This window comes from Cenococcum geophilum (genome assembly GCF_001692895.1).
Source record: "Cenococcum geophilum 1.58 unplaced genomic scaffold K441scaffold_130, whole genome shotgun sequence".
Classification (NCBI taxonomy): Eukaryota; Fungi; Ascomycota; class Dothideomycetes; order Gloniales; family Gloniaceae; genus Cenococcum; species Cenococcum geophilum.
Genome location: NW_027137688.1, coordinates 35,413 through 59,025, shown reverse-complemented (window position 1 = coordinate 59,025; position 23,613 = coordinate 35,413). Strand labels below are relative to the sequence as shown.

At 29.8% G+C, this 23,613-nt stretch overlaps 2 protein-coding genes across 2 annotated transcripts; both read right to left on the bottom strand.

Moving 5' to 3' along the window:
* Positions 1-17,125: 17,125 nt before the first annotated feature.
* On the bottom strand, positions 17,126-17,350 carry K441DRAFT_598993 (uncharacterized protein; the record flags this gene model as incomplete). The annotated part of the gene is made up of 1 exon (XM_067645129.1): positions 17,126-17,350. A coding segment is annotated over one exon (225 nt), but the record flags the coding sequence as incomplete, so codon positions are not given.
* Positions 17,351-22,091: 4,741 nt separating this feature from the next.
* On the bottom strand, positions 22,092-22,553 carry K441DRAFT_598998 (uncharacterized protein; the record flags this gene model as incomplete). Its single annotated transcript, XM_067645130.1, has 1 exon — positions 22,092-22,553. A coding segment is annotated over one exon (462 nt), but the record flags the coding sequence as incomplete, so codon positions are not given.
* Positions 22,554-23,613: the final 1,060 nt, after the last annotated feature.

The window sequence follows — 23,613 nt, the reverse complement described above, 5'->3', positions numbered from 1 at the left end:
CTATCTCTATCCCTATTATTACGTTAAATATTTAGTAGCTTTTATACGCCCTAACTAAGAAATTTATATACCTATAAGTAGATCTATATAAAATCTTTTACGAGCCCTTAATATATAAGACTAAGACTTAGCTAGTTTATATCTACCTTATTATAGCCTATCTCCTCTAAGCTCTAAGCATTTGTAGTAATTATATCTAGATACGTACTTAGTAATAGGTATAATTAAGGATTAGATATAACGTATAAAACTTTAGCGCTAAGGACTTAATAAATAGGTAGCCTAGTTCGGGTTCGGGTTAAAATAGTAGTAGTATTATAAGTCTATAAGGCCTAGGGTATAAGGAGGTAATAATTAATATACTTCCTACCTTATAATACCTTAGGAGATAGGCTTAAAGGGTAAAGTAAGATACGATATTTACTAAAAAACCGTCTAAAAAGAATTGTTACTCTATAAACGTAATAGTAGTCGTGCTATATTCTATATTATTTCTCTATTATAATCTATTAGCTTACCTTACTAAGTCCTAATAACCTTAACTAAAGTCGTGGACTACTTCTATAATAGTACTAATAAATAGGTCACGTAACCCGTGCTAATGGTTGGTTTATTTATACTTATATAGATACCCTATTATTAATTTATAATAAGTATCTATTAGTTCTATAGGTAAACTAATCCTACTACTACCTAGGTCTCCTATTAGTTACTATTCCGCTAGGCCGTAATAATATATATAAGGTGGCTGCGTATATATAGTAGCTAACGCTTCTAGTAGCTAAGCAATTTCCCTATACTTCTAACTACCTAAAAATCCTAAATAACTAAAGGCTAATACCCCTTATCTATATATCACAATGTTAAACCCCTTTAGTGCTAAATACTAGCTAAAATATATAATTCTTAAACTTTAAGTAAACGAATTTACCGGTTGGGACCCTTCCGAGTACACTAACGCCATTAAGGCATATCTCGCTTTTGTAGGACGTTTAACTAATAGTTTAGAATTTAGGAAATACTACGCCTATATTAAGCCATTTTAAGCCCTAAAGCTAAACTAAATCTTATTCTATATTACTATAGATATAGAAAAAGACTTAGCTAACCCCCTAACTATTTAGGAGCTACTATATAAGATATATCGCGTCCGTTATAATAAGGAGGGAAAATTATAAGGCTAGTATTCCCTCCTTTATAAATTAGCTAACTTAGTATATAGCTAAGTAAAACAAATTTAGAATGTTATTAAGGAAAAGAATTACCTAACTTGGATACGCAAGCATAGTGATATTTTATACCCTTAGGCAAAGCAGCTATATTAAAGATTCAATTCAAATTTTAGACTAGTTTTAGCCTTATTTTTAGAACTAATCTATACTACTTATATTACTAGGGCAAATATATTAATATTATACTATAGTTAGGCCGTTAGCTAGGGTAACTTTTAGAAAGGCTTTTAAAAAACTGCCTTAATTACTATCTACTATCTATATTGCTATTTACCTCTACCGTCTATAACACTATTTAAGACCCTTATTAAGGTAGCAATCCCTTAACTTAGCGTTACTTTACTACTTAGGTTAATTATACTAACTTAAGTAATAATCTAAGAACCTCTAATTAATTGGCGTCTACTTTTACCGATAAGAACGCTGCTATACTCTCTATATCCTTAGAGTTAGTACTATATCGCCGTAAGCGCTCTACCTAGGCCTATTTAATATCCCCTATAGCCGCTATTATACCTAAAATAACGCTTAATATAAGCTCGCTATATTAGTACTAGTTAACTCCACTTCGTTTCTAGCCCTAAGTGGGATCCTTTATCTACCGGTTATATAGCTCTTAAGGCACTATATAGTAATAACACCCACTAAACTTAGCAAAGCGTAACATTAATTATAACCTTCTAGCGGTATCCTAAACGGTGCCCGCTAAAGGCGTAGTATAGGTACGTATATTATATAAGGCTTCACTAGCCTAGGCTATATATATTAGGTAGTATATCGTCCACTAAATAAGATAGTATTTTAGCTACTCTAGCGTAAGCTATTCCGCCCTTACTAAGGCGGTTACTTTTAATTGCTAAACGCTTATCTGCGCTTTCTATATTGTAAACTTGGCCTTATTAGCGTCTAAAAGAATAGGTATATCTAACTCTTAACTATCTAGCCGTTTGGCAGCGTAGACGTTATATAGCTCCTTACTATTAGTATAACTATTCCGGACCAGTATCCCGTCTATTTTCCCGTCTAGGTATTTATTAAATACTACCCTACGGTAAGTTTTAACATCTACTTCCCTTTAGAGATAGTCTAGTAGAGCTACCCTATAGCCTTAATCGCTGTCCGTAGGCGCATTAAGCCTATTACTAAGAAAAATAACAGCTTAGCTTACCCTTCCATCGCGGCCTACTCTCCCGCTCTCTTAGGCGTAGTCTTTAACCGACCTTAAAGCTTCTAGGTATAGCACTATATTTACACTAGGTATATTAACGCCTAAACCTAGTAAGCTCGTAATAATAACGGTCCCATTATTACTGGAAATAAAGCGCTTAAGTATATCCTCTTAGTTAATTAATTTGGAATAGTAGGCTGCATAATAGAGGCTTTTACTAAGATTATTAGTTATCTATCTCACATAGTAGTATATAATCGCTTTCCCCTATAGCTCTGGTAAACCCATAATATAGCGGCTAATAACTTAAGCGGCTTAGTTAATAGCGGCTATAGTTAGGCTCCGTACCGGCTTCTTATCTATATTAATAATAGCGTAGTATATATTACGTTTAGTAGTAAGCGCCCTAATTAACTTAACACTCTTAGCGGTAAAGTATATCTTACGCTAAAGCCGCTACTCTTTTATTAGGGGGAGAGTAGCTATTAAAAGCACTATCTATATTTATATAGCTGCTAAATAACCTAGGCGTTATAAAGGCGCGCGGAACTTACTACTCCTGTCTAATACGGTATAGTATTTATTGATTACGATTTATACTAGGCGGCCTATAACTTGTATTCTATTTATAAATATTTAAAAGCTATCTATTTTAACCGCCTTAGGCGTTATAAATACTATTAATACTGCGTTAATAGGGCTACGCCCATCCTATACTACGGCCTATAGCCTAGCTAATTTGCATTTTTATAGAAGATCCTATTAGAGAGAGAGTAACGGAATAATAATAATGGTAAGGCCTGTATTATTATAAGCGGCCAGCAATATAAATATTAAACTCTTACTACTACCTATTAGTATAACAATAACCACTAAACTTTCCCTATATAAGATTATATAGATACTAATCTATTATATACCCTAAAATTTAGCTTACTCTCCGCATATAGCTTTTAACTATATTATAGCGTTAATAGTTCTTAGGCCGCGCTATCTTATCCACTTAGCGTTACTGGTTAGATCTATAAGTATAATATACTTTTAGAATTTAGAGAAAGTATTTACAGCGCCACGTAGGAGAAAGGCTAGGAAGGCGTGCTACTTAGTACTTAATCTTTAGAATCGTTGCCTTTTACTTATAGTAGTTCCAACTAACTCTCCTATAAAACGCGTATATACGGTCTTGCCTATTTAGGCTATATAGCCTACCTACTCTTTATATATTGTATTAAAAGATCCTAGCTTATCCTTTTTTAAGCTACTATTATTATTACTCTCAATAAAGGCAGACTAAGTCTTTAGGTACTTTTAACTAATAGTAATCGCAACCTAGCGGTATATTTAGATATTAAGCCTATATCCTAGGCTAGCCTCCGTTTCTTATTAAAGGGTATAAATAAAGCGGCCGGAGTTTTATTTAGTGCCTTACGCGTTAGGCGGCCACATTTTATATAATATAGTATTCTCCGGCCGGAGTATCTGCTCTAGCGTACGCTAAAATAGTAATATAAGCTAAAGGTATAGAATGACTAATCTTCCAACCTTACTAGGTATAAATTAGTAAATAACCTTAAACTATTTAGTATAACGGAAGCCCTTAAAGTATTAAGGTATAAATATAACTATACTATAAATAATAAAAATGTTTTAATGTTTACCTATAACGGTGTTACTATAGCGTATACTTAATATCTTAGTACCTCTTATAGACTGGCTCCCTACAATATATATAAGCACTAAAAGCTTATATAAAAGCGCTTTAACTTAGTTAAGGTAGGTTTTAATACTAGACTTATTTAGTCTACCTTTTAGGCCTTAAAGTTTAAACATAGCCTAGCGCTATTTATCTAGCGTAATATAGTTTATAAGCTAGTCCTAGGTATAGAAAATATACTTATTATAGGGGTTTTAAAGAAAGTTCTAGCTAAGAACGGAGTTACTAGGGTTGTCCTAAAGGGCTTTAATCCGCACGGTTAGGGTACTAGTACATTGTTTATTAAATAGCAGGTCTTAGTAAACTAAACATTCTACATCTTTAATAAGGCTATAGATAAAACTACAAAACTTAGGTATTATAAAACGAATAGTTTTATAAAGTAGCTTATCGTTAACCCATTCTACCTCGCCCTTAATTATTACTTTAAAGTATACCTTTAGGCTATAGGTTTAAAGGTCCAGCATTTACTATATTAGTCCCTTAGTCCCTTATACTATAAACTTGTTTATTATCTTAGTTAACAACTTTAGGTATCTTCCCTCCGGTATATCTTAGTAGGCATTACTATAGACGGCGTCTACGTTAGCAATTAGGGTAGTTTATATAACTATAAACTAACTAAGCTTTATTATAGCCGATAATATCTTAATATATACGCCGCACTCCTTTTACCCTACTACTATTATACCCTATAGGGCTAATACACATACTAAGGAACTTTTATACTCGGTACTGTATACTCTCTAATTTAAAAGTAAAAGATAAAATACTAGGTAAGCCTTAGCTAAGGGGCTAAGTATATTACCCTTATATAACCTAGTAGGGGTATTAGTACTACGCTCTACGGTATATAGTAGCGCTAACTAGGTATACTCTTATTAGTTATTAAGTATATATTTAGGGCTAACTTTATTTACTATAGGCTATATCTATCTAAAGAATATAAGCACTATCTACTATAGTCTATAGTAGTTATTAGGGGGCTTCTTATCTTAGTATAATTAGAGGGGTTAGTATTAGTTCTAGTATACCTAATCCTAAATAGCTTTGGTCTATAGAAAGATACTAGTCTTTAAGGTTATAGTTTTATTATAGGTCTAGTAAAGCTTAGCTATAGCGTTCCATATTATAATAAAGGTTAACTTATTATCTAGGTTAGGTTTATTAATTAAGGCTAGAAGTAATTCTAACTTAGCGGTATTAAAGTAGTTATACTACCTAGTATATTCTACCTAGGGGTTTATCTTAAAGACATTTCGGCAATCTATATAGGTATTTATTACTTATTTCTTCTTATTACGGGCGATAAAACTACCGTATATAAATGCTAGAAAATTATAGTTACTAGCTTTAGTAATATTATCCGCCTCTATATCGGTTATAGCTATATTAACGGCAAAAAAGCTTAAGCTATATTAGCTTAGGAATAGCCTTTAATAGGCGGTTTACTTCTAGGGATTAGGTATAGTCCATTTAGTTAGTTGTCTAATAATATTAGTTAGGCGGCCCTTATACGCGTATTTCTTCTATAAGTGTTAATCTTAGTAGTATATAGCTATTTTCTTTATACTTCTATATATATATTAGCAGATTTCCGGTATAAGCTAGTAAAGGAGCCCGTTATAATATATATTTAGGTAAAAGACAAGTTACTTAAGGGTCTAAAAATTTAGTAACTTATTAGGTTTATAAACAAGTTAGTTTAAGGCTTAAATAAGGTATACTAGTTCTTAGAGTTCGACTTTATCTAGCTAATAGTAGATGCCACTAAAATATTAGCGGACTTTAGAAGGCTATACCGTATATTAATAATTGGAAGTAGTATAGACAATAATTTAGTATTCTGGTAGATGGATTAAATTCTCTATATATTTAATAAATGCTATTTCCCTATATATAGCTATTTAGTATACTTACTATAGATTATAACTTTAGCTAAGGGCATTTTTAGAAAGGCTTCTAGAAATACTCCCTAGTAAGTTTTATATTACTATTTATAGTATTCTAGTTTTAGTTCTTAGGGGGAAGGTATAAAAGCGCGTAACTAAAGCTTAGCCTTAATATAATTCCTTAACGCGATTTCCTACTTTAATAATATCCCACTACTATAGCTGTATTAATTCTAGCCCTAGGTATAACGCCTTAAAAGACGTAAACGTTCCTTCTATATTTACTTTTAGTATTATTTATCGGCACTAATATGCCCGTAGTATAGGTACGCGATAATACTAACCCTAGCCTCTTATTCTTTGTTATAAAGTTACCGGAAGATATATTATAGTAGATCCGCCGGTCCTATAGGCCTAAAGTACTTCTATAACTTAAACCTAAACTAGTTAATATAGATAACGCTAGTCTAGACTCTTAGCTATAAAGCGAGGATAATAGCAACTATAGTAGCCTAGTACGGTTTCGGTCTATAGCTAGTATTATAAATAACGGTCTACGGAATATAAGCGATAAGAGTACCTATTATAGGGGTAAAAGGCTAAGGCTAATATCTAATGCTTCTCTATCTTAACCGCCTATTAGGCGTACTTAGAATTATATAACTATACTAGGCCTAGAGTATATTATAATAGTTAGTAATATAAATAGGCGTAAGAAAAGAGATAGGTATAGAAGGTTAGAAAATAAGCTCTTAAAGGTGTTTATAACTAAGAAAGAGGATAGTATATAGAATATATATATATAGGAAAACGGAAGAAAGCTTAGCTAATTAGCTAAATAGGCTAACTATATAAGAATAGGTAGATAAAAGGCGTTAGCGTTAGTCTATAGGGTAAGCGCTATTAATAGTAACGAAGCTATTAAGAACGTTAAGGCTATACTTACCTACTGGCGAAAAAATAGCACTATAGATTTAAACCGGCAGACTAGTCCTTAGTTATCCTTATATCCTCCCTAATTATTATTATAGTTCTTAGTTACTTCTATATCTAGCAGCCAGAATATAAATATAGCGCTATTAGGCTTCTAAAAGGCTTTCTTTAATATTACTAGTATTAAAGCAACCGGAATACTTTAGGAGATTCTCTATTATTATTATCTTATATACCTCTATAATTGCTATTAAAATGTAAAAGCACTCTTAGATTATACGCAATTAAGTATATAGGGTAAAGGTATTAGCAACGCGTCTTTAGTTAAGTAGTAGCTCTTTAAGGCACTCTACCCATCTATAAATACGCCTTCTTTATTATTGGCTAACTCCTCTACTCCATCTAATAAGCAATAGCGGTACTTTATAAAGTGTCTTTATAAGGGCTATTAATAGTATTATATATAGGAGGCACTTAGTTCTAGCATTTTTACTCTTATTCCTATATCTAAAATACCTTATTCTTTTATAGAGCGGCTCTTATTAGGTATATTTAACGTATTTCTTAACCTTATCTAGCGGTTTTACCTAAACACTATTAAGTTTAATCGACTAATAGAAGACTTTATATAAAATATATTAGCGGGCCGGTAGCTACCTTATAGTTATCTTCCTATTAAAGATATAAGTAATAATTAACTATAGGAAATGGATCTTTCCGACATACTCTAGCTATTTAACCGTTATCCTACACTAGCTATTAAGGATATTTCTTCCTTACCTATTCCTTAAGTTGGTAGGATTAATTTCTTTTATTATAGTAGTATTATTAGGTATATATAGTAAATATAGATATTTTATAAAAGCCTTTCTAAAAATCTATAGATTAAGGCTTAGTACGTAGCTTAAATTAGGCAGTTGGCGCTATTTAACGCACTTAAGGCGTATAGCAAATCGCAGCCTTATCTTTTATCGGCACTATAATTTTAGCGCACGCAAGTCGGATCGGTATAACCATCCCCCGATTCCCCCTTTATCCAAACTAAATTAACTACTTTACTATATCGCGACCGTACATGCATATTAGTAGGATTTTAAAATTTTTAGATAGGTAGGATCGTAGCTAAGGTATAGCTATAGGCTCTATTAAAATTGTATTTAAATTAGAGCTCGTTTAGGGTACGGTTCCCTTATAGTTTTATAAATAGTTCCACCTTACCTTTTAGTTAGAAACCTTGGCCGGTAAAAATTAATTCCACCTATAATATAGTACCGAAAAGGCTTATAATAAAAAAAACTACTAAAACTACTTTAAAACTACTAAAACTACCCCTAAACTTTAAAAAAAAAACCCCCTACTTTTTTTACTTTTTTTACCTAAAAAAAACTACTTCTTTACTAAAAAAACTACTTAAAAAACTACTACTAAACTACTATTAAACTACTACTAAACTACTACCTAAAAAACTACTAAAAAACTACTTAACTACTACTTCTCTTACTTAAACTACTACCTAAACTACTACTTAACTACTACTTCCCTACTTAAAAAACTACCTTCTTACTTAAAAAACTACCTCTTTACCTTTTTTACTCTCTTTTTACTCTTAAAACTACTTTTCTACTTTTAAAACTACTTTTTTACTAAAAAACTACTTTTTTACTAAAAAAACTACTTTTCTACTAAAAAACTACTTTTTTACTAAAAAAAACTACTTTTTTACTAAAAAACTACTTTTCTACTAAAAAACTTTCTACTAAAAAACTACTTTTTACTAAAAAAAACTATCTTTTTTACTAAAAAACTACTTTTCTACTTAAAACTACTTTTTTACTAAAAATACTTCTTTACTAAAAAAAAACTACTTTTTTCTACTAAAAAAAACTTATTTTTTTACTAAAAACTACTATTTCTCTACTAAAAAAAAAAAAAAATTCTACTTCTACCCTTTACAAAAAAAAACTACCTTCTTTTACTAAAAAAAACTACCTTTTTACTTATAAAACTACCTTCTTTACTTTCTTTAACTACTTCTCTACCTTTCTTTCACACTAAAAAACTACTTTTTTACTACCTTTTCTACTACCTTTTAAAACCTACTTATTCTTTCTTACCTCTCTTTACTATTAAAAAATTACTTTCTTTAACCTTTCTTTTACTAAAAAAACTACTACTTAAAACTACTACCCTAAAACTATACTACCTATAAAAAACTACCTAAAACTACCTTCTTACTTAAACTAACTACCTCCTCTACTTTTTTCTTTAACTTTTTTTTTTATTAATTATTACCTACCTACCTAGCCTAACTACTAAGCTTAACTACCTTTTTTAAACCTACTTTTTACTTACTTTTTTTACTTATAACCACTACTAAAAAAACTTACTTTTTACTTTTTTTTTTTTTTCCTAAAACTACTACTATAAACTACCCTTTACTTCTTTTTACTTTTTACTTACTACTATTCTTTTCTTTCTTTTTTACAAAAAAAACACTACTAAACCTACTTTTAAACTATTCTTTAAAACTACTTAAACTACCCTCATAACTTTAAACCTACTTACTAACACCTTTTTTTTTTAAAACTAACTAAAACTTACAAAAAAACTATACTTCCCTATTTTAAAAAAACTACCCCTCTACTTTAAAAAACTACCCCTCTACTTAAAAAACTACCTCTCTACTTAAAAATACCTACCTCTTACTTTAAAACTACCCCCTCTACTTAAAAAACTACCCCTCTACTTAAAAAATACCCTCTACTTAAAAAACTACTTCCGCTACTCTACCTAAAAAACTCTACTTTCTTCTTACTAAAAAACTTACTTAAAACCAACCTACCTAAAAAATCTACCTTACATACATACTTAAAAACTCCTACTACTCCTTTACCTACCTTCTTTTACTACTTAAACTACCTACTTAAACTATTTATTAAACTACTACTAAACTACTTAAAAACTTATTTTACTAAACTAACTATTAAACTACCTAACGCTAATCTTCTAACTTCTAAAACTACTACTTCTCCTTATTTAAACTAACTTAAACTACTACCTAAAAAATTTACTACTTAACTACTAAAAAAAATACGTTAATCTACTTCACTTCCCTACTTAAAAAACTAGACCTCTTTACCTTCTTTTTACTCTTTTTTTACTAAAAAAACTACTTTTTTACCCTTAAAACTACCTAACTACCTTTATAAACTACTTTTCCTTACCCTTCTTAACTACCTTTTTACTTTCTTCTACTTTCCCTACCTATCTAAAAACCTACTTCTCTACCTCTTTTTTTTACTACTTCCTTTAACCTTTTCTACTACTTTTTTACCTTTTTTTTACTACTTTTTTTACTTAAAAAAAACTACACTTCTTTACTACTTTTTTCTATTTAAAAAACTTACCCTTACACTTTTACACCCTTCCCCTTTTACTACCCCTTTACTTTTTTTACCCTTTTTTTACTACTTTCTTTACTACTTTTTTTACTCCTTACTCTTTTTACTCCTTTTTTTACTCCCTTTCTCAATTACTCCCTTTCTTTACTACCTGTTACAATTCCTACTTTAAAAAACTACTTTCTTTTACCTTTTTTTTTTTTTTTTTACTAAAAAAGAACCTACTTTTTTACAATTCATTTACCTAAAAAAGCTACATACCTAACCTACTACCTTAAAACTACTAAAACTACGCTCCCTCATTTAACTTACTACTTTTCCTACCTGTTTCTCTAACTCTTTTTTTAACTACTACTACCTGCTTAACTACAACTACTACAACTACTTAAACTCTTCTAAACTTACTTAACTTACTTTTTTTTAACCTACTTTTTTACTTTTTTCATACTTACTCCCTTACTACTACTTTCTTTTTTTCTCCTTACACTACGTCTCAAACTACTTATATTACTTACTAAAACTCCCTTACCTTTAACCAACTACTCCCTATTTCTTTATTCTTTTTACTACTCTTCTTTCTTATACCTCTTTTATTAAAAAATTAATTTTTTTTACCTATCTTACTTTACTAACACAACTATTTAACCTACTACTTCGGTTTTTACTTAAAAAAAACTACTTCCTAATATACCCTAAACTAACTACTTTTTTTTACTTTTCTTACTACCGTCTTTACTAAAAAAACTTCACACCTTTCATGTCTACCTTTAAAACTACTTTTTTTACTACTACTTATAGTTAAAAATACTACACCCTCTTTACCTAAAAAAACTACTTTACTTCAACTACTTCAAAAACACTACTAAAGCTCACCTATATACCTACTATAAACACCTTAAAATAGGAAAATTATTAAATAGATCTTCTTTTTACTACTCTTTATTACTTAAAAAAACCTACCTACCTTACCTTTACTTTACAAAACTATCCTCCGTTACTAAAATACTACCTCTTACTAAAAAGCTCTTTTTACTTAAACTACTACTAATACTCTTAAATTTATACCTCTTTACCTCTAAAACTACTCCTTTACTCTTAAAACTACTCCTTTACTACCTCTCTACTTAAAAACTACCCCTTATTAAAAAAACTACCTTTTTACCTTAAACTCTCTTAATACTTTTCTTTCGCTCTCTTTACTTACCCTAAACTATCTTTTTTTCTTTTTTACCTTCTTAGCTACTAACTACTACCTTTTCTTTCTTTTTTTACCCTTTCATTATACTAAATCTCATCCTACCTAAACTACTACCTAAACTACTTACTTCTTTATTATAAAAAAACTACTTCTTTAAAAAAAACTACTTAAACTAATACTAAACTACTTTAAACTACTACTAAACTACCTAAACTACTTCCTAACTCCTAAAACTACTACTTTTTTTACCTTTTAACTACTAAACTTTTAAAACTACTTTTAAACTACTTTAAAAATAAAAAACCTACTAAATTACCTTTTTTTTACTCTTTTACTTTTTTTTTTTAATATCTTTACTACTAAATTACTTTACTAAAACTACTCTTTACAAAAAAAAACTTGCTCTTTTACTTAAACTATACTTCTTTACTAAAAAAACTACTTTAAAACTACTTTTTACTAAAAAACTATACCTTATTAAAAAACTATACCTTATTAAAAACTATACCTTACTAAAAAACTATACCTTACTAAAAACTATCCTTACTAAAAAACTATACCTTACTATAAAAAACTATACCTTAACTAAAACTATACCTACTAAAAACTATACCTTACTAAAAAACTATACCTTACTAAAAACATACCCTTTACTTAAAAACTACTTTTTTTTTACTTAAACTACTACTAAACTTAACTATTTTTTTTCTTCTCTTTACTTAAAAAAACCTTTTTTTAACCTTTAAACTACTACTAAACTTTTTCTTTTTTCTTATTAAACTACTAAAAAAAACTACCTTTAAAACTACTCTTTTTACTACTTTTTACCCTTTTTACTACTTTTAAAACTACTTTTTTACTTTTTTTACCTTTTAAAATTATAAAATTAACTTCCTTTCGGTATATTAANATACTAAAATTAATAAAATTTTACTATTAATATGCCGAAATTAACTTTCTTTATTATATCAATATGCTAAAATCTATTTATTTTAACTAGCCTTATACTATTAACGCCTACGCTATAGCTATACTAGTAGTTGCTATATTAAAACCTATCTTAATACCTAATATTTATCTTAATATTTATCTCGACACTTATCTCGGTACTTATCTTAATACTTATCTTAATACTTATCTTAATACTTATCTTAATATATCTAAACAATTATCTTAACACTTATCTTAACACTTATCTCGATACTTATCTTAATACTTATTTTAACACTTACCTTAATACTTATTTTAACACTTATCTTAAACTAACTATTTTCTATTTCTATAAATTTAATTTTAGTATATTAACATACCGAAATAGCTTTTTATATAAAAATTACTAAAAAATTTCTATTCCTAGCCTAAAGCTTAGGAGGGGAATTACTAAAAAAAAAATTAAAAAAATTGTTTAGTATGTTAATATGCTAAAACTAAGCCGCGACTTATTAATAAAACTGCTCTAAGTTTTCTATAATATATATTAAACACTTACCTCTATATTAAATTATTACTTTATAGCCCTAGCATAGTTTAGCTTTCTATACTATCTTTATCTATAGTAAAAATTATTAAATAATCTCTAAACATTTAACCCCTACTACCGTTATACCCCTATATAGCTATACTACTATATCTTTATCATTTAGACCTATATATTCCTTATCCCCCTCTTCCTTTATTACTATATAAATATCTACCCTATACCTACTATTACTGCACTAAAAGAGCCCGATTACTGTGTTATATACTAGCCGCCTATATTAGTACCTTTTCGACCTATTTAACTTCTATATTCTATTCTCCTTCTTCTCTTACCTCTAGCAAAACTCCTAAGGGGTACTATAATCCCCGCAGCCACCCTAAGCCCTATACCCTTTAAGGTAAATCGCCTTACTAAGTTAAACCTTATATTACGCCGCCCTACCCCTTTTATATACTCTTAATATATAATTAATATAAGGACTATTTAGCCCTTAACCTATATAGAAGCTATACTTACTAACCTACTAATCTAGTAATTCTATCTAGTTCTATAGCTCCTACTTATTATCCTACCCCTATTTAGATTACTTTTACTATATTTTAACTAACGCGCCACCAGTAGCCTTATTGTTATTTTATTAGTTTGCCTATATCTCTAACTACCTCTTTTACCAAAAGTTAAATATATATACTAGCATTTTAAATATAAAAAGGAGTCTTAGAATAGAGTTACTATAAAATAATATCTATTGTTTAAACTAGAAGAGTACTTAGTTTTCTGCCGCAATATCTACTTTATCCTTATTAAATATCTTTTTTATAACTATTTTCCTAAGTACTTAGTTATTATATATATAGAGAGCCGCGATTATATTCCTTACTACTGCCTTATTCTTATAATGGCCATCTAATTACCCTTAGGACTTTAATATCTCTTTCTAGTAATCCTTAACCTCCTTAAACTCCGCTATATATACTTAATATACTATCCTAATATCTCTATATAAATAGTTTATTTAGAAGTATAGGCTATATACTCCTAACTTATTAGAAAACCTAAAAAGAGCAAGTTTTTCTAGCTAGTTAAGGATTGCCTATACTCTTTCGCAGCTATTCTAAAAAGTGCAGTTATAAACTATATGGTTAGGCTCCGGCCGTCTTATAGTAGTAAAGTATAGCTAGTAGCTAACGTTTCGCTAGCGTATAAATTGCTTATTAATTTCTATTAGCCGGCGCTAGGACTTAAAGATACGGTTTATTTTAGATTCCTTACTCTTTATATACACTAAGATTGCGCGTTACTCCTTTACTATATCTATCCTTTTAAAGTCGCTAGGATAACTAAAGAGGGGTAAACATTTAACCTAAGGCATTTTTAGTACGTTCTTATATATCTAGGCCTCCTCGCGTGTTACCTATAGACTATTTTCTACTAAATTAACGCTGCCTATATCTATAATAGCATTATACTCTAAAACCAATTCTAATATATAAATACGCTATTAAGGCATAGTAGCTAAAGCGTTAAAGAGCTATTACCGGCAAGCCTTCTTTAGGAGAGGAGTTAGTAATAATTAAATAACCCTAAAAAATAGTTAGTATAAGGTAAAGATAAATATTATTAATGTAATATATAATTAAAAAGAACAGTATATATAGTAATGGAAAAGTAAAAACGTGTCGCGTTCTAATATAGAAAAAGGAGGCGAGAGTAGCACAGGCTAATAGGCGGCACTCTTACTTAGAGGGAACGCGACTCGTTCTAAGAAGGAATACTTAAGGTATTAGTAAAATAGAATAATACTACTATATTTATTATAAAATATTTAATATACTAAATATTAACACTTTTCGTATTAATATTAAATATTAAACGTTAATATTTAATATTAAATAATTTCTAATTAATATTAAATATGGATAAAAATACTAATCTTAACGCCTAATATTTATCTTAATACTTATCTCAACACTTATCTTAACACTTATTTTAATACTTATCTTAACACTTATCTTAGACTAACTATTTTCTATTTCCGTAAATTTAATTTTAGCATGTTAACATGCTAAAATTAACTTCTTTTCCTATGTTAATATACTAAAATCAACCTCTCCTATATTAATATACTAATATTAACTCATCCTACTATATAAGTATGTTAAAATTATCCTATTTTAGTATATAATATACTAAAATCAACTTTCTTTACTATATTAATCTGCTAAAATAACATAATATTAAGGAGGCTAGTTACTAGCCCTTTACGCTACTACTACTTTACTTCTACTCTTTATAATGGTTATAACGTTACATAACCTAGTAGGCGCTTATTTAGGTATATATATATTAAACCATAAGCTATAAAGTCAATCTTAATCTTCTTTATGCACTATCCTTTTAGCTAGTAGTTTAGCCGTTATACTCTTACTCTTTTTAGAGAATTAATATAGCATTAGTAGAAAAAAGGTTTAGTATATTAATATACCGAAACTAACTTATTAAGGAAACTGCTAAGTTTTCTATAATAATATACCCCACTACCTTTATACCTATATTTTATCTATAATAATTTATAAATATTAATCCACCTAAACACTATTATAACTACGGAATACCTTATAAATATATCCTACTATATCCTTACGTAAAGAGAGAAGCTCTTTATAAGTTTATAGTAATTTATCCCTACTATAAAGAACGACATCACTATTTTAAGGGCTGTCTCGCTTTCTATTTACCACTTTAATCCATTTTATATCTTACAATAACTGGTTATTTACTCCTTTATACTCTTATATTTATTAGCACCTTCTATCTATACCTTATCTTAATATATACCTAGTTTCTTTATTATTTTTAAAATTTAAAGCACTAACCTAGTATCCGTTTTCTATGGAAACGCCTTAGGCTAAAGAAACTATAGTATTTTAGTTACTAAATTCGCTATAAATAATCCTAGGTCTTTTTTAGCCCCTACACTAAAATACTATATCTTTAGTGCTATTATAGGTGTTATTAATAATAACGCAAGTATTAATGCTAGTATTAGTATTATATTATAAAGTGGGTTACTAAAATATCCCGCTAGGTAGACCTAAGTTACTTAATAGTGCTCTAATACCATTTAATCCTGCTTATTTTTTTCTTACTGCTTAAAACTATCCTTAACTAACTTGGGAATATTAGTAAACAAAATAGCGCACCTAAAGTTAATCCTTCTCCTCTTTATCGGTTGCTTTATCTTATTTTTAGCCTTAATAGCTACCTATTTAACGCTGCTAGGTCTTACTATAAGCGCTAATACTAGTAGTATATAGCCCACTAGCTTAACAACCCTCTAATAGCTAAGCCTTAATTAATATGTCCTAGGAACGCATTTAATCCAATTTAAAAGCATCGCAACTAATAATGCATTAATCCACTATTTCTTATCCACTAACCCTTTAGCTATATATTAAATAGCTATATAAAGAACCAAGACCTACGTAGTATATAATAACAAAAATGATCTAGTTATTAACTTATTATCTTTACCGTAGCTATTATAGAGCTCCTAAGAGAAGTCTTACTAAACCTTAGTTAACGTATAGGTTAAGGATAAGACCTTTTTTAGTATAAAGTATAATATAACTAGTTCGTACTCTCTACCCTAAACGTTAGCTATAGGACTTAACGTGCATTATTAATATACGCCTAAAAAAATGGATGGTTATATTATAACTATCGCCGTATTAATGCCTGTTAATCCTCTAGCAGCTATACCTCCTTTTTTATCCTATCCATACCCTAATTACCCTACCTAAGTATATAGTTAAATTAGTAATTAATAAACCTAACCGTTTACGGTATCTATAAATTATAAAATAAGTCTTTTAAGAATTTAGCTGCTCTACTTAGTCCTCTAATTAATATACTACTAAGCTTTTTAAACTAGACGTTATTATAACAACTTACTACAACCTTTAAACTATAGTAAAAGCTAATAGAAGCTATATATATAAGCAACAGTTGGTTATTTTTACCCTATGGCTACTAGCTAAGGTAAAGGCTGCCTCTAATATCTCTAAGGTCTAATATTTAAGGGTTAATATATAGCTACGCTCCTTGCTATATACTATCTATTATTCCTAAAAGGCTAAAGATTAAGCCTATTAGGGATTTAGGGAACCCTATAAAGTAGTAACTCCCTAAGCGGTTAAATGCGGACACGCCTTCTACTAAAGCGATACTTAGCCCTTTTAAACCCCTAGCCTTAAACCTACTATATACTTTATTAATTATAAACCTAAATATTTTAGTAAAAGAGCAAAGTATACTAGGGAAGACTGAGGGTTAAAAGAACTGGAGTATATATATATAGCAATAACATTTCTTAAGGTAGAAACGCATTAGCTAAAAGATTGGATTAAGCACCGTTAAAAAACTTCGGCGGCTATCTATTAGCCTAGACACTTAAATAGTCAGCACCTATTCTATTTAAAAGGAAAATTCTTCTTCTATAATTGCCGCTTTAATACGCTACCACTTGCATGTAAACGGCTTAGATAAATTAGGGCCTTATAGCATCCGTAAAAGCCGTTAACGTTTTGCCCTTATATATATAGAGGAGGTATTAGCCTTAGTTTTAGGGAGAGTAAGCGCTGCCGTTACTATACCTTTAGTAGTAAGAAGCTTATCTAGTCCGTAACAGATACTATACTTAATATTAAAGTATGCCTGGAAATACCTATAGCTAAGTATATCAGCGCCATCGTTTTAGTAGCTTATATTATCTTTTATAACCGCGAAAAGGTTATTTATAAAAAATAAAGGTGGCTAAAATAATAAGAAGTTACTGTATACTAGGTAAAAGGCTAGTAAATAGAACGTAAAGTCCTAAGGGCCGTGATACTCTTTTAAAACTTTATTTTAGTTAGCTAAGAGATAATATATAAGCTTATTATTTGCGTTAGGGGACTTTATATTTAGGTAGTAAGTATTAACCGTTAAAGCATATAATATACTGCTAATATTGTTAAGTATATACTTCTATTCTAATTCGGTTTAAAGCTAATAAAGGCCCTTAGTATATAGGCTTTAGTATTTAACCTCTTCGGCCGCTTTTAACACTTCTCCTATATTACTCTAGCTAGATACCTCTACTTAGGTATTATCCTCGCTATCCTCTAACTCCGACTTAAACTTTTTATTATTTTGGTAAAGACGGGTTTCTTTATATAGGGTTTAGACCTACTTATTAACTTTAATCTCTATATTCGCGCCATAGTTATAAGCGTAAAATGCCGGCTGGTTTTTTATCTAAAAATTGTTATATAAGCATTCTTATATATAACTCTCCTATTCCTTTATAAACCTATTTTAAAAAATAGTCCACTTATTAAACGTAATCTTCTATAACTATAAGCCATTAAGCGTCTATAAAGGCTTAACACCCTCTCTAAAAAGGTCGCCGATAAAGAAGACTCGCTTAATATATTCCGCGAGAAAATATATATAGTAAAGCTATAATACACTAGACTAAGACGACTTATTAAGGCGCTTCTAATACTCCTACCTTAACTAAGGTAAATCGGTTATTATAGGCGTAATTAGATGCATTATAACGTACTATACCTCCCTTATTACTACTATAGCCAGTTAAAAGGTATGGTGCTTTAGATTAAACGGTAGACTATATATATACTTACTGCTATATAAGGCCCGCTAGTTCTTAAAAGTTATAGTAATGTTATTAAAAAACTGGCTGTTTAACTGCGTAATTGGCCTAAGTAGTTAGCTAATAATAATTAATAGGTTAAGGTAAAAGGTATAGTGGTACTTATCGTCTACTACTGCCGCCTTTAACCCTACTTTTTTACTCCTATAGTTAATTATATAGAGCTGCTATAGTATTTTAATTGCTTAATATCCGTCGAAATAGGAAGAGTCCGTCTTCTTAGTCAGATCCTATACTATAATTCTTTAGCTTTATCCTTATATATTAGAATATAGCAAAACTAGTAGAATATAGTATACCTTTAAGCTTATGCTCGCCCTTTAAGTGATTAATTTTCTAGGAATATAAATTAAATGCTATATCTATCTACTTCTTATCCCTAAAGCTTCTGTTTTTAAGGTCCTATTTATAGTATATAGATATTTCTCTATAATATAGGCTGTTATCATTATCTAAGTCCCTATTAAAGTCGCTGTTATTAACCTTGCTATTATTAGCCTTGCTAATACTTAACTCCCTATTAAGTAAGGTATCGTCTATTTTTATACCATATTAGTATCTATAAAAACTTAGTATATAAGGGCTATAACCTACCACTAAGTAAGCGATATGCTTTGTTAAAGAATTTAGTACTTATATTTAAGATAAATAAAATAAATTTATTAGTATTTGCTAGACCTTTAGGTATCTACTACTAATAGATATAATAAGAGGGGGATCCCCTAGGGGTAAGGTACCTACTAAATATTAGGGGGAAAGTATATTATTTTAGCGTGCCAATTAATACCGTTCTAGTATTTAGTATTATTTTATAATAAAGCTAAATTTAAATACGTAAATCTAATAATTATATATTTAAACTTTATATTATATATTTCCTCTAAGCCTAAGAACCCTTAGCCGTAGTTAATAATTATAGTTATGTTAGCTAGATACCGCCTAATATATTACTACTTCTACTCCCTTCTTTCCTACCTACCCTTTAAGTCTCTAGCCTATTATTTAGCGGTTCTAACTAGGTCCGATTATAGTATAAGTTTTAAAGTTTTTATAAGCCCTTTAGTATTAGCTATAATAGATCTTTTACCTATTAACAATATATAGAAGCTAGTGCACTAATATAGCCAGCTATAGGCCCGTTCTTAAGCCCTTTTATATTAGGCCGCTCTACTTTTAACTTATACCTACTAGATCCGATACTATACGCACTACCTCCCCGTAGTTCCTCCTTAGATATTAGTAGATTATATTTTAGCGGGTTTAAGGCTAGCGAAGGCACGTCTTTTTTCCCTAGTGCTATATATTTTGCGTACTATACCTCTATTATCTTAATTACTAATAGCTACTAATGTTTAGCGGGGCTCTTTAACGCTTTAGCGTATCGCCTTACCACCCATCTTATAATTAATAGTTTAATCGTTTTACGTAGGTTGTCTATAGCGTTGTTTTTATTAAGAGTAGGATTTTGCAGTATTTTTGGTATACGGCCAATAATTTTATATACGGCTTAAGCAATTACAGATACTGGTTTAGAGCACATCTCTCTTAGGTCCTCGGTGTTATATTATAGTAGTATATTATACTAAAGATATAGACTAGCAATGTTAAGAATAATAATTAATATACCTTTTTAGGTCTTATATTTAAATCGTTTAGTATAAGCTATACCGTTACTATATAGGTATTCTTGCAGGTAATGCTCTATTACTAGGTAGGTAAACTTACTAATATTATCCCTTACGTATTTTAGGACCCAGTTTTAAAGTTCTAATAACTACTTATCTACTTCTTTGCTGTACTTCTCCCGTAAAGCTAGTAGAAAATCGTTTTATAGTGGAGGTTTATTACTATTATACTTAGTAACCTTTATAGGGTTGTAATTTAGCCACTAGCTAATATAAGATATTACTATACTTATTACCTTTCCTTCCTATTTTATAATCTTAAGAAGAGAGTAAATATTAGTAAAGCTTAGCTCTAGTTTTAAAAGCACAAATTTATATAGATTGTTATATAATTTATTATCTACTGCTATAAAGAGATCTTACCGGCGAAGCTCTAGCAGATTAGCGTTTATATTATTCTTAAACTTAGGGTAAAATAACTTTTAAATATCCTTAGGGGTGCGGTTATGCGGAAGGCTCGCTAACTTAATCTAGTTATTTAATTAGACGTTGATTTTAACTTAACCGCGGATTTAAGATACTAAGTTAATTACTTAGTTAAAAGTATTAAACTAGAACTATAAATATCGTTAGCATTTTTCTAGGGAGCTCTATTATATAATTTACTTACATTATTAATCCTATAGCTAGCCATCTATTTAAATGTTAAAATGTTAAATATTACTTAGCCTACTAAGAACTTACACTATTTTATAATTATTAGCCTCTAATTTTTATTTCTTTAAAGAGTACCTAGCCGTCTAACTAGGAATTTAATCCAACCGCTAAGTCCTAAAAGATTTAGCATTTACTATTTTACTACCGTGTTTAATCCTTAAAAAAGAGTACTATCCGTAAATAATAAAGTAGCCAGCTCTACCTATATTTAGCTATAGTTATTAGGTAAAACTAAATCTTCTTAATTAGCGCGGAGCTTAATATTTAGATAGGGTGGTAATATATCTATATTAGAGTTAGCTAATTTTAGTTAGCTAGGTTTAAAGGCGCAGCAAAATAATACCTTTATTATATATATTATAAATCCACTATTACTTATTCTCTAGGGATTTTAGACACTATAAATATTCTTTTAATACCTTTACTCTATAATTACCCACTATAAGCTCCGCCTTCTTTCTAATTACTATATCCTAGCTTTTAAACGATAGATATTCTAATTCATCTCTTAGCCTATTATCGTTAGTATTATATACCCGTCCGCCGTTAATATAGTCTAGTATCTTTTACACTTAGGCTTTAGTATAGGCTACTTATAATTAATACCCTAAGTCTTTTTAAAAGACACCCTATTCCTTAAATATTTTATAAAGCCTTCGCTTATAGGCGTTGTTAATAGGCCGGTTTACGCCAACAGTCTATACTAGCGTAAGAGAATCGATTAGGAACTTCGCTGTTATTAGCTAATATAGCCTGGCCTAGTTATATATTAAATCTATCTCCTTTAAATAGGAAGCTTTTAACCTAGAGCCTTAGAGCCGCTGCTTCTTTTCCGTTATATTAGGGGAGGATTAGTTACAGCGCTTTATATTAATAATATTTAGCTTTATAATTATAGATAAGTTAGTTATAAAGTAGAAAGTAAAAGGTTTTATTTATTAAATAGGAGGCATAACAGGGAGGTTACTTAGACTTCTTAAGTTGGTGCTACTTTTAGTAAGGCCACTAGCGCGACTCACTTACCCCTAGGTATAAAATAGTTACCCCTAGGTATAAGATAGTTGCCCTTAGGTATAAGACTATTGCTTTTAGGTATAAGACCGTTGCCGCTAGGTATAAAACCGTTATCCCTAGGTATAAGACCGTTACCCCTAAGTGCAAAACTATTACCCCTAGGTGTAAAACTATTACCCCTAGGTATAAGACCGTTGCCCCTAGGTATAAGACCGTTGCCCCTAAGTATAAAACTATTACCCCTAGATATAAGACCGTTGCCCCTAAGTATAAGACTATTACCCCTAGATATAAGACCGTTGCCCCTAAGTACAAGATTATTACCCCTAGGTATAAGACCGTTGCCCCTAAATATAAGACCGTTGCCCTTAGGTATAAGACTATTACCCTTAGGTATAAGACCGTTGCCCTTAGGTATAAGACCGTTGCCCCTAGGTATAAGACCGCTGCCCCTAGGTGCAAGAGTGTAGAATATTTACCCCTAGGTATAAGACCGTTACCCCTAGGTATAAGAGTATAAAACCGTTACCCCTAGATATAAGAGTTGCCTTTAGGTGTAGGACGTTTACCCTTAGGTATAAGACCGTTATAACTGTTTCCGTTATAGCTTATACTATCTCTTATAGCTTATCTATCTCCCTAATAAGTATTTATAATACTTTTAATATAAGGTCTATAATAGGCAGAATATAGTAAGTAATATACCCTAGTACCGTTGCATTAATATACTAAGGGAAGTTAATTTCACTATATTAACGTATAAAAAGAAGTTAATTTCGGCATGTTAGGATGCTAAAGAATATAACAGTTTAGATAATTAGTAACCTACACCGTTATATAGTTACGTAGCGCTAAGGCGCTAGGGCCTTAGCGCCCCCTTTCTCTATATATAGTCTACACCCGCTACCTTTATAACTTTTTACTTTAGTTTACTTATAATATAGCCCTATATTATTGCTTAATCTATTAAATCGCTTTTATAGGATCGCTAGCCATAATAAAGAAGTTGATTTTAGCATATTAAGATACTAAAAGAAGTTTATTTCGGCATATTAGGATACTAAAAAAAGTTGATTTTAGCATATTAGGATACTAAAAGAAGTTTAATTTTAGCATATTAGGATGCTAAAAGAAGTTAATTTCAGTATATTAAGATGCTAAAAGAACCCAATTTTACTATATTATAATATTAAAAAAAACCCTTATTCCGGCATATTAATATACTAAAAGAAATAGCTAAATATATTAAAACTATATAAAATTTTCTATTTATAACCTAAAGTTTAGGAGTATAATATGCCTAAGTAGGCTATAGAATAGGTGTATATCCCAGGCTAGGATACTAGGACACCTTTTTTTTAATAGGAGTTATATAGTCTACGGGTATATTTACCTAGAAGCGCTATATATATTTTTCTTAAATATCTCTCTACTTCTTCTAGTAGTGTTAGAAAAAGATGTAATTCTAGTAATATAGTATAAATATATATAGCCCCCAGGCACGTTTAGTGGTTAGCGTATTT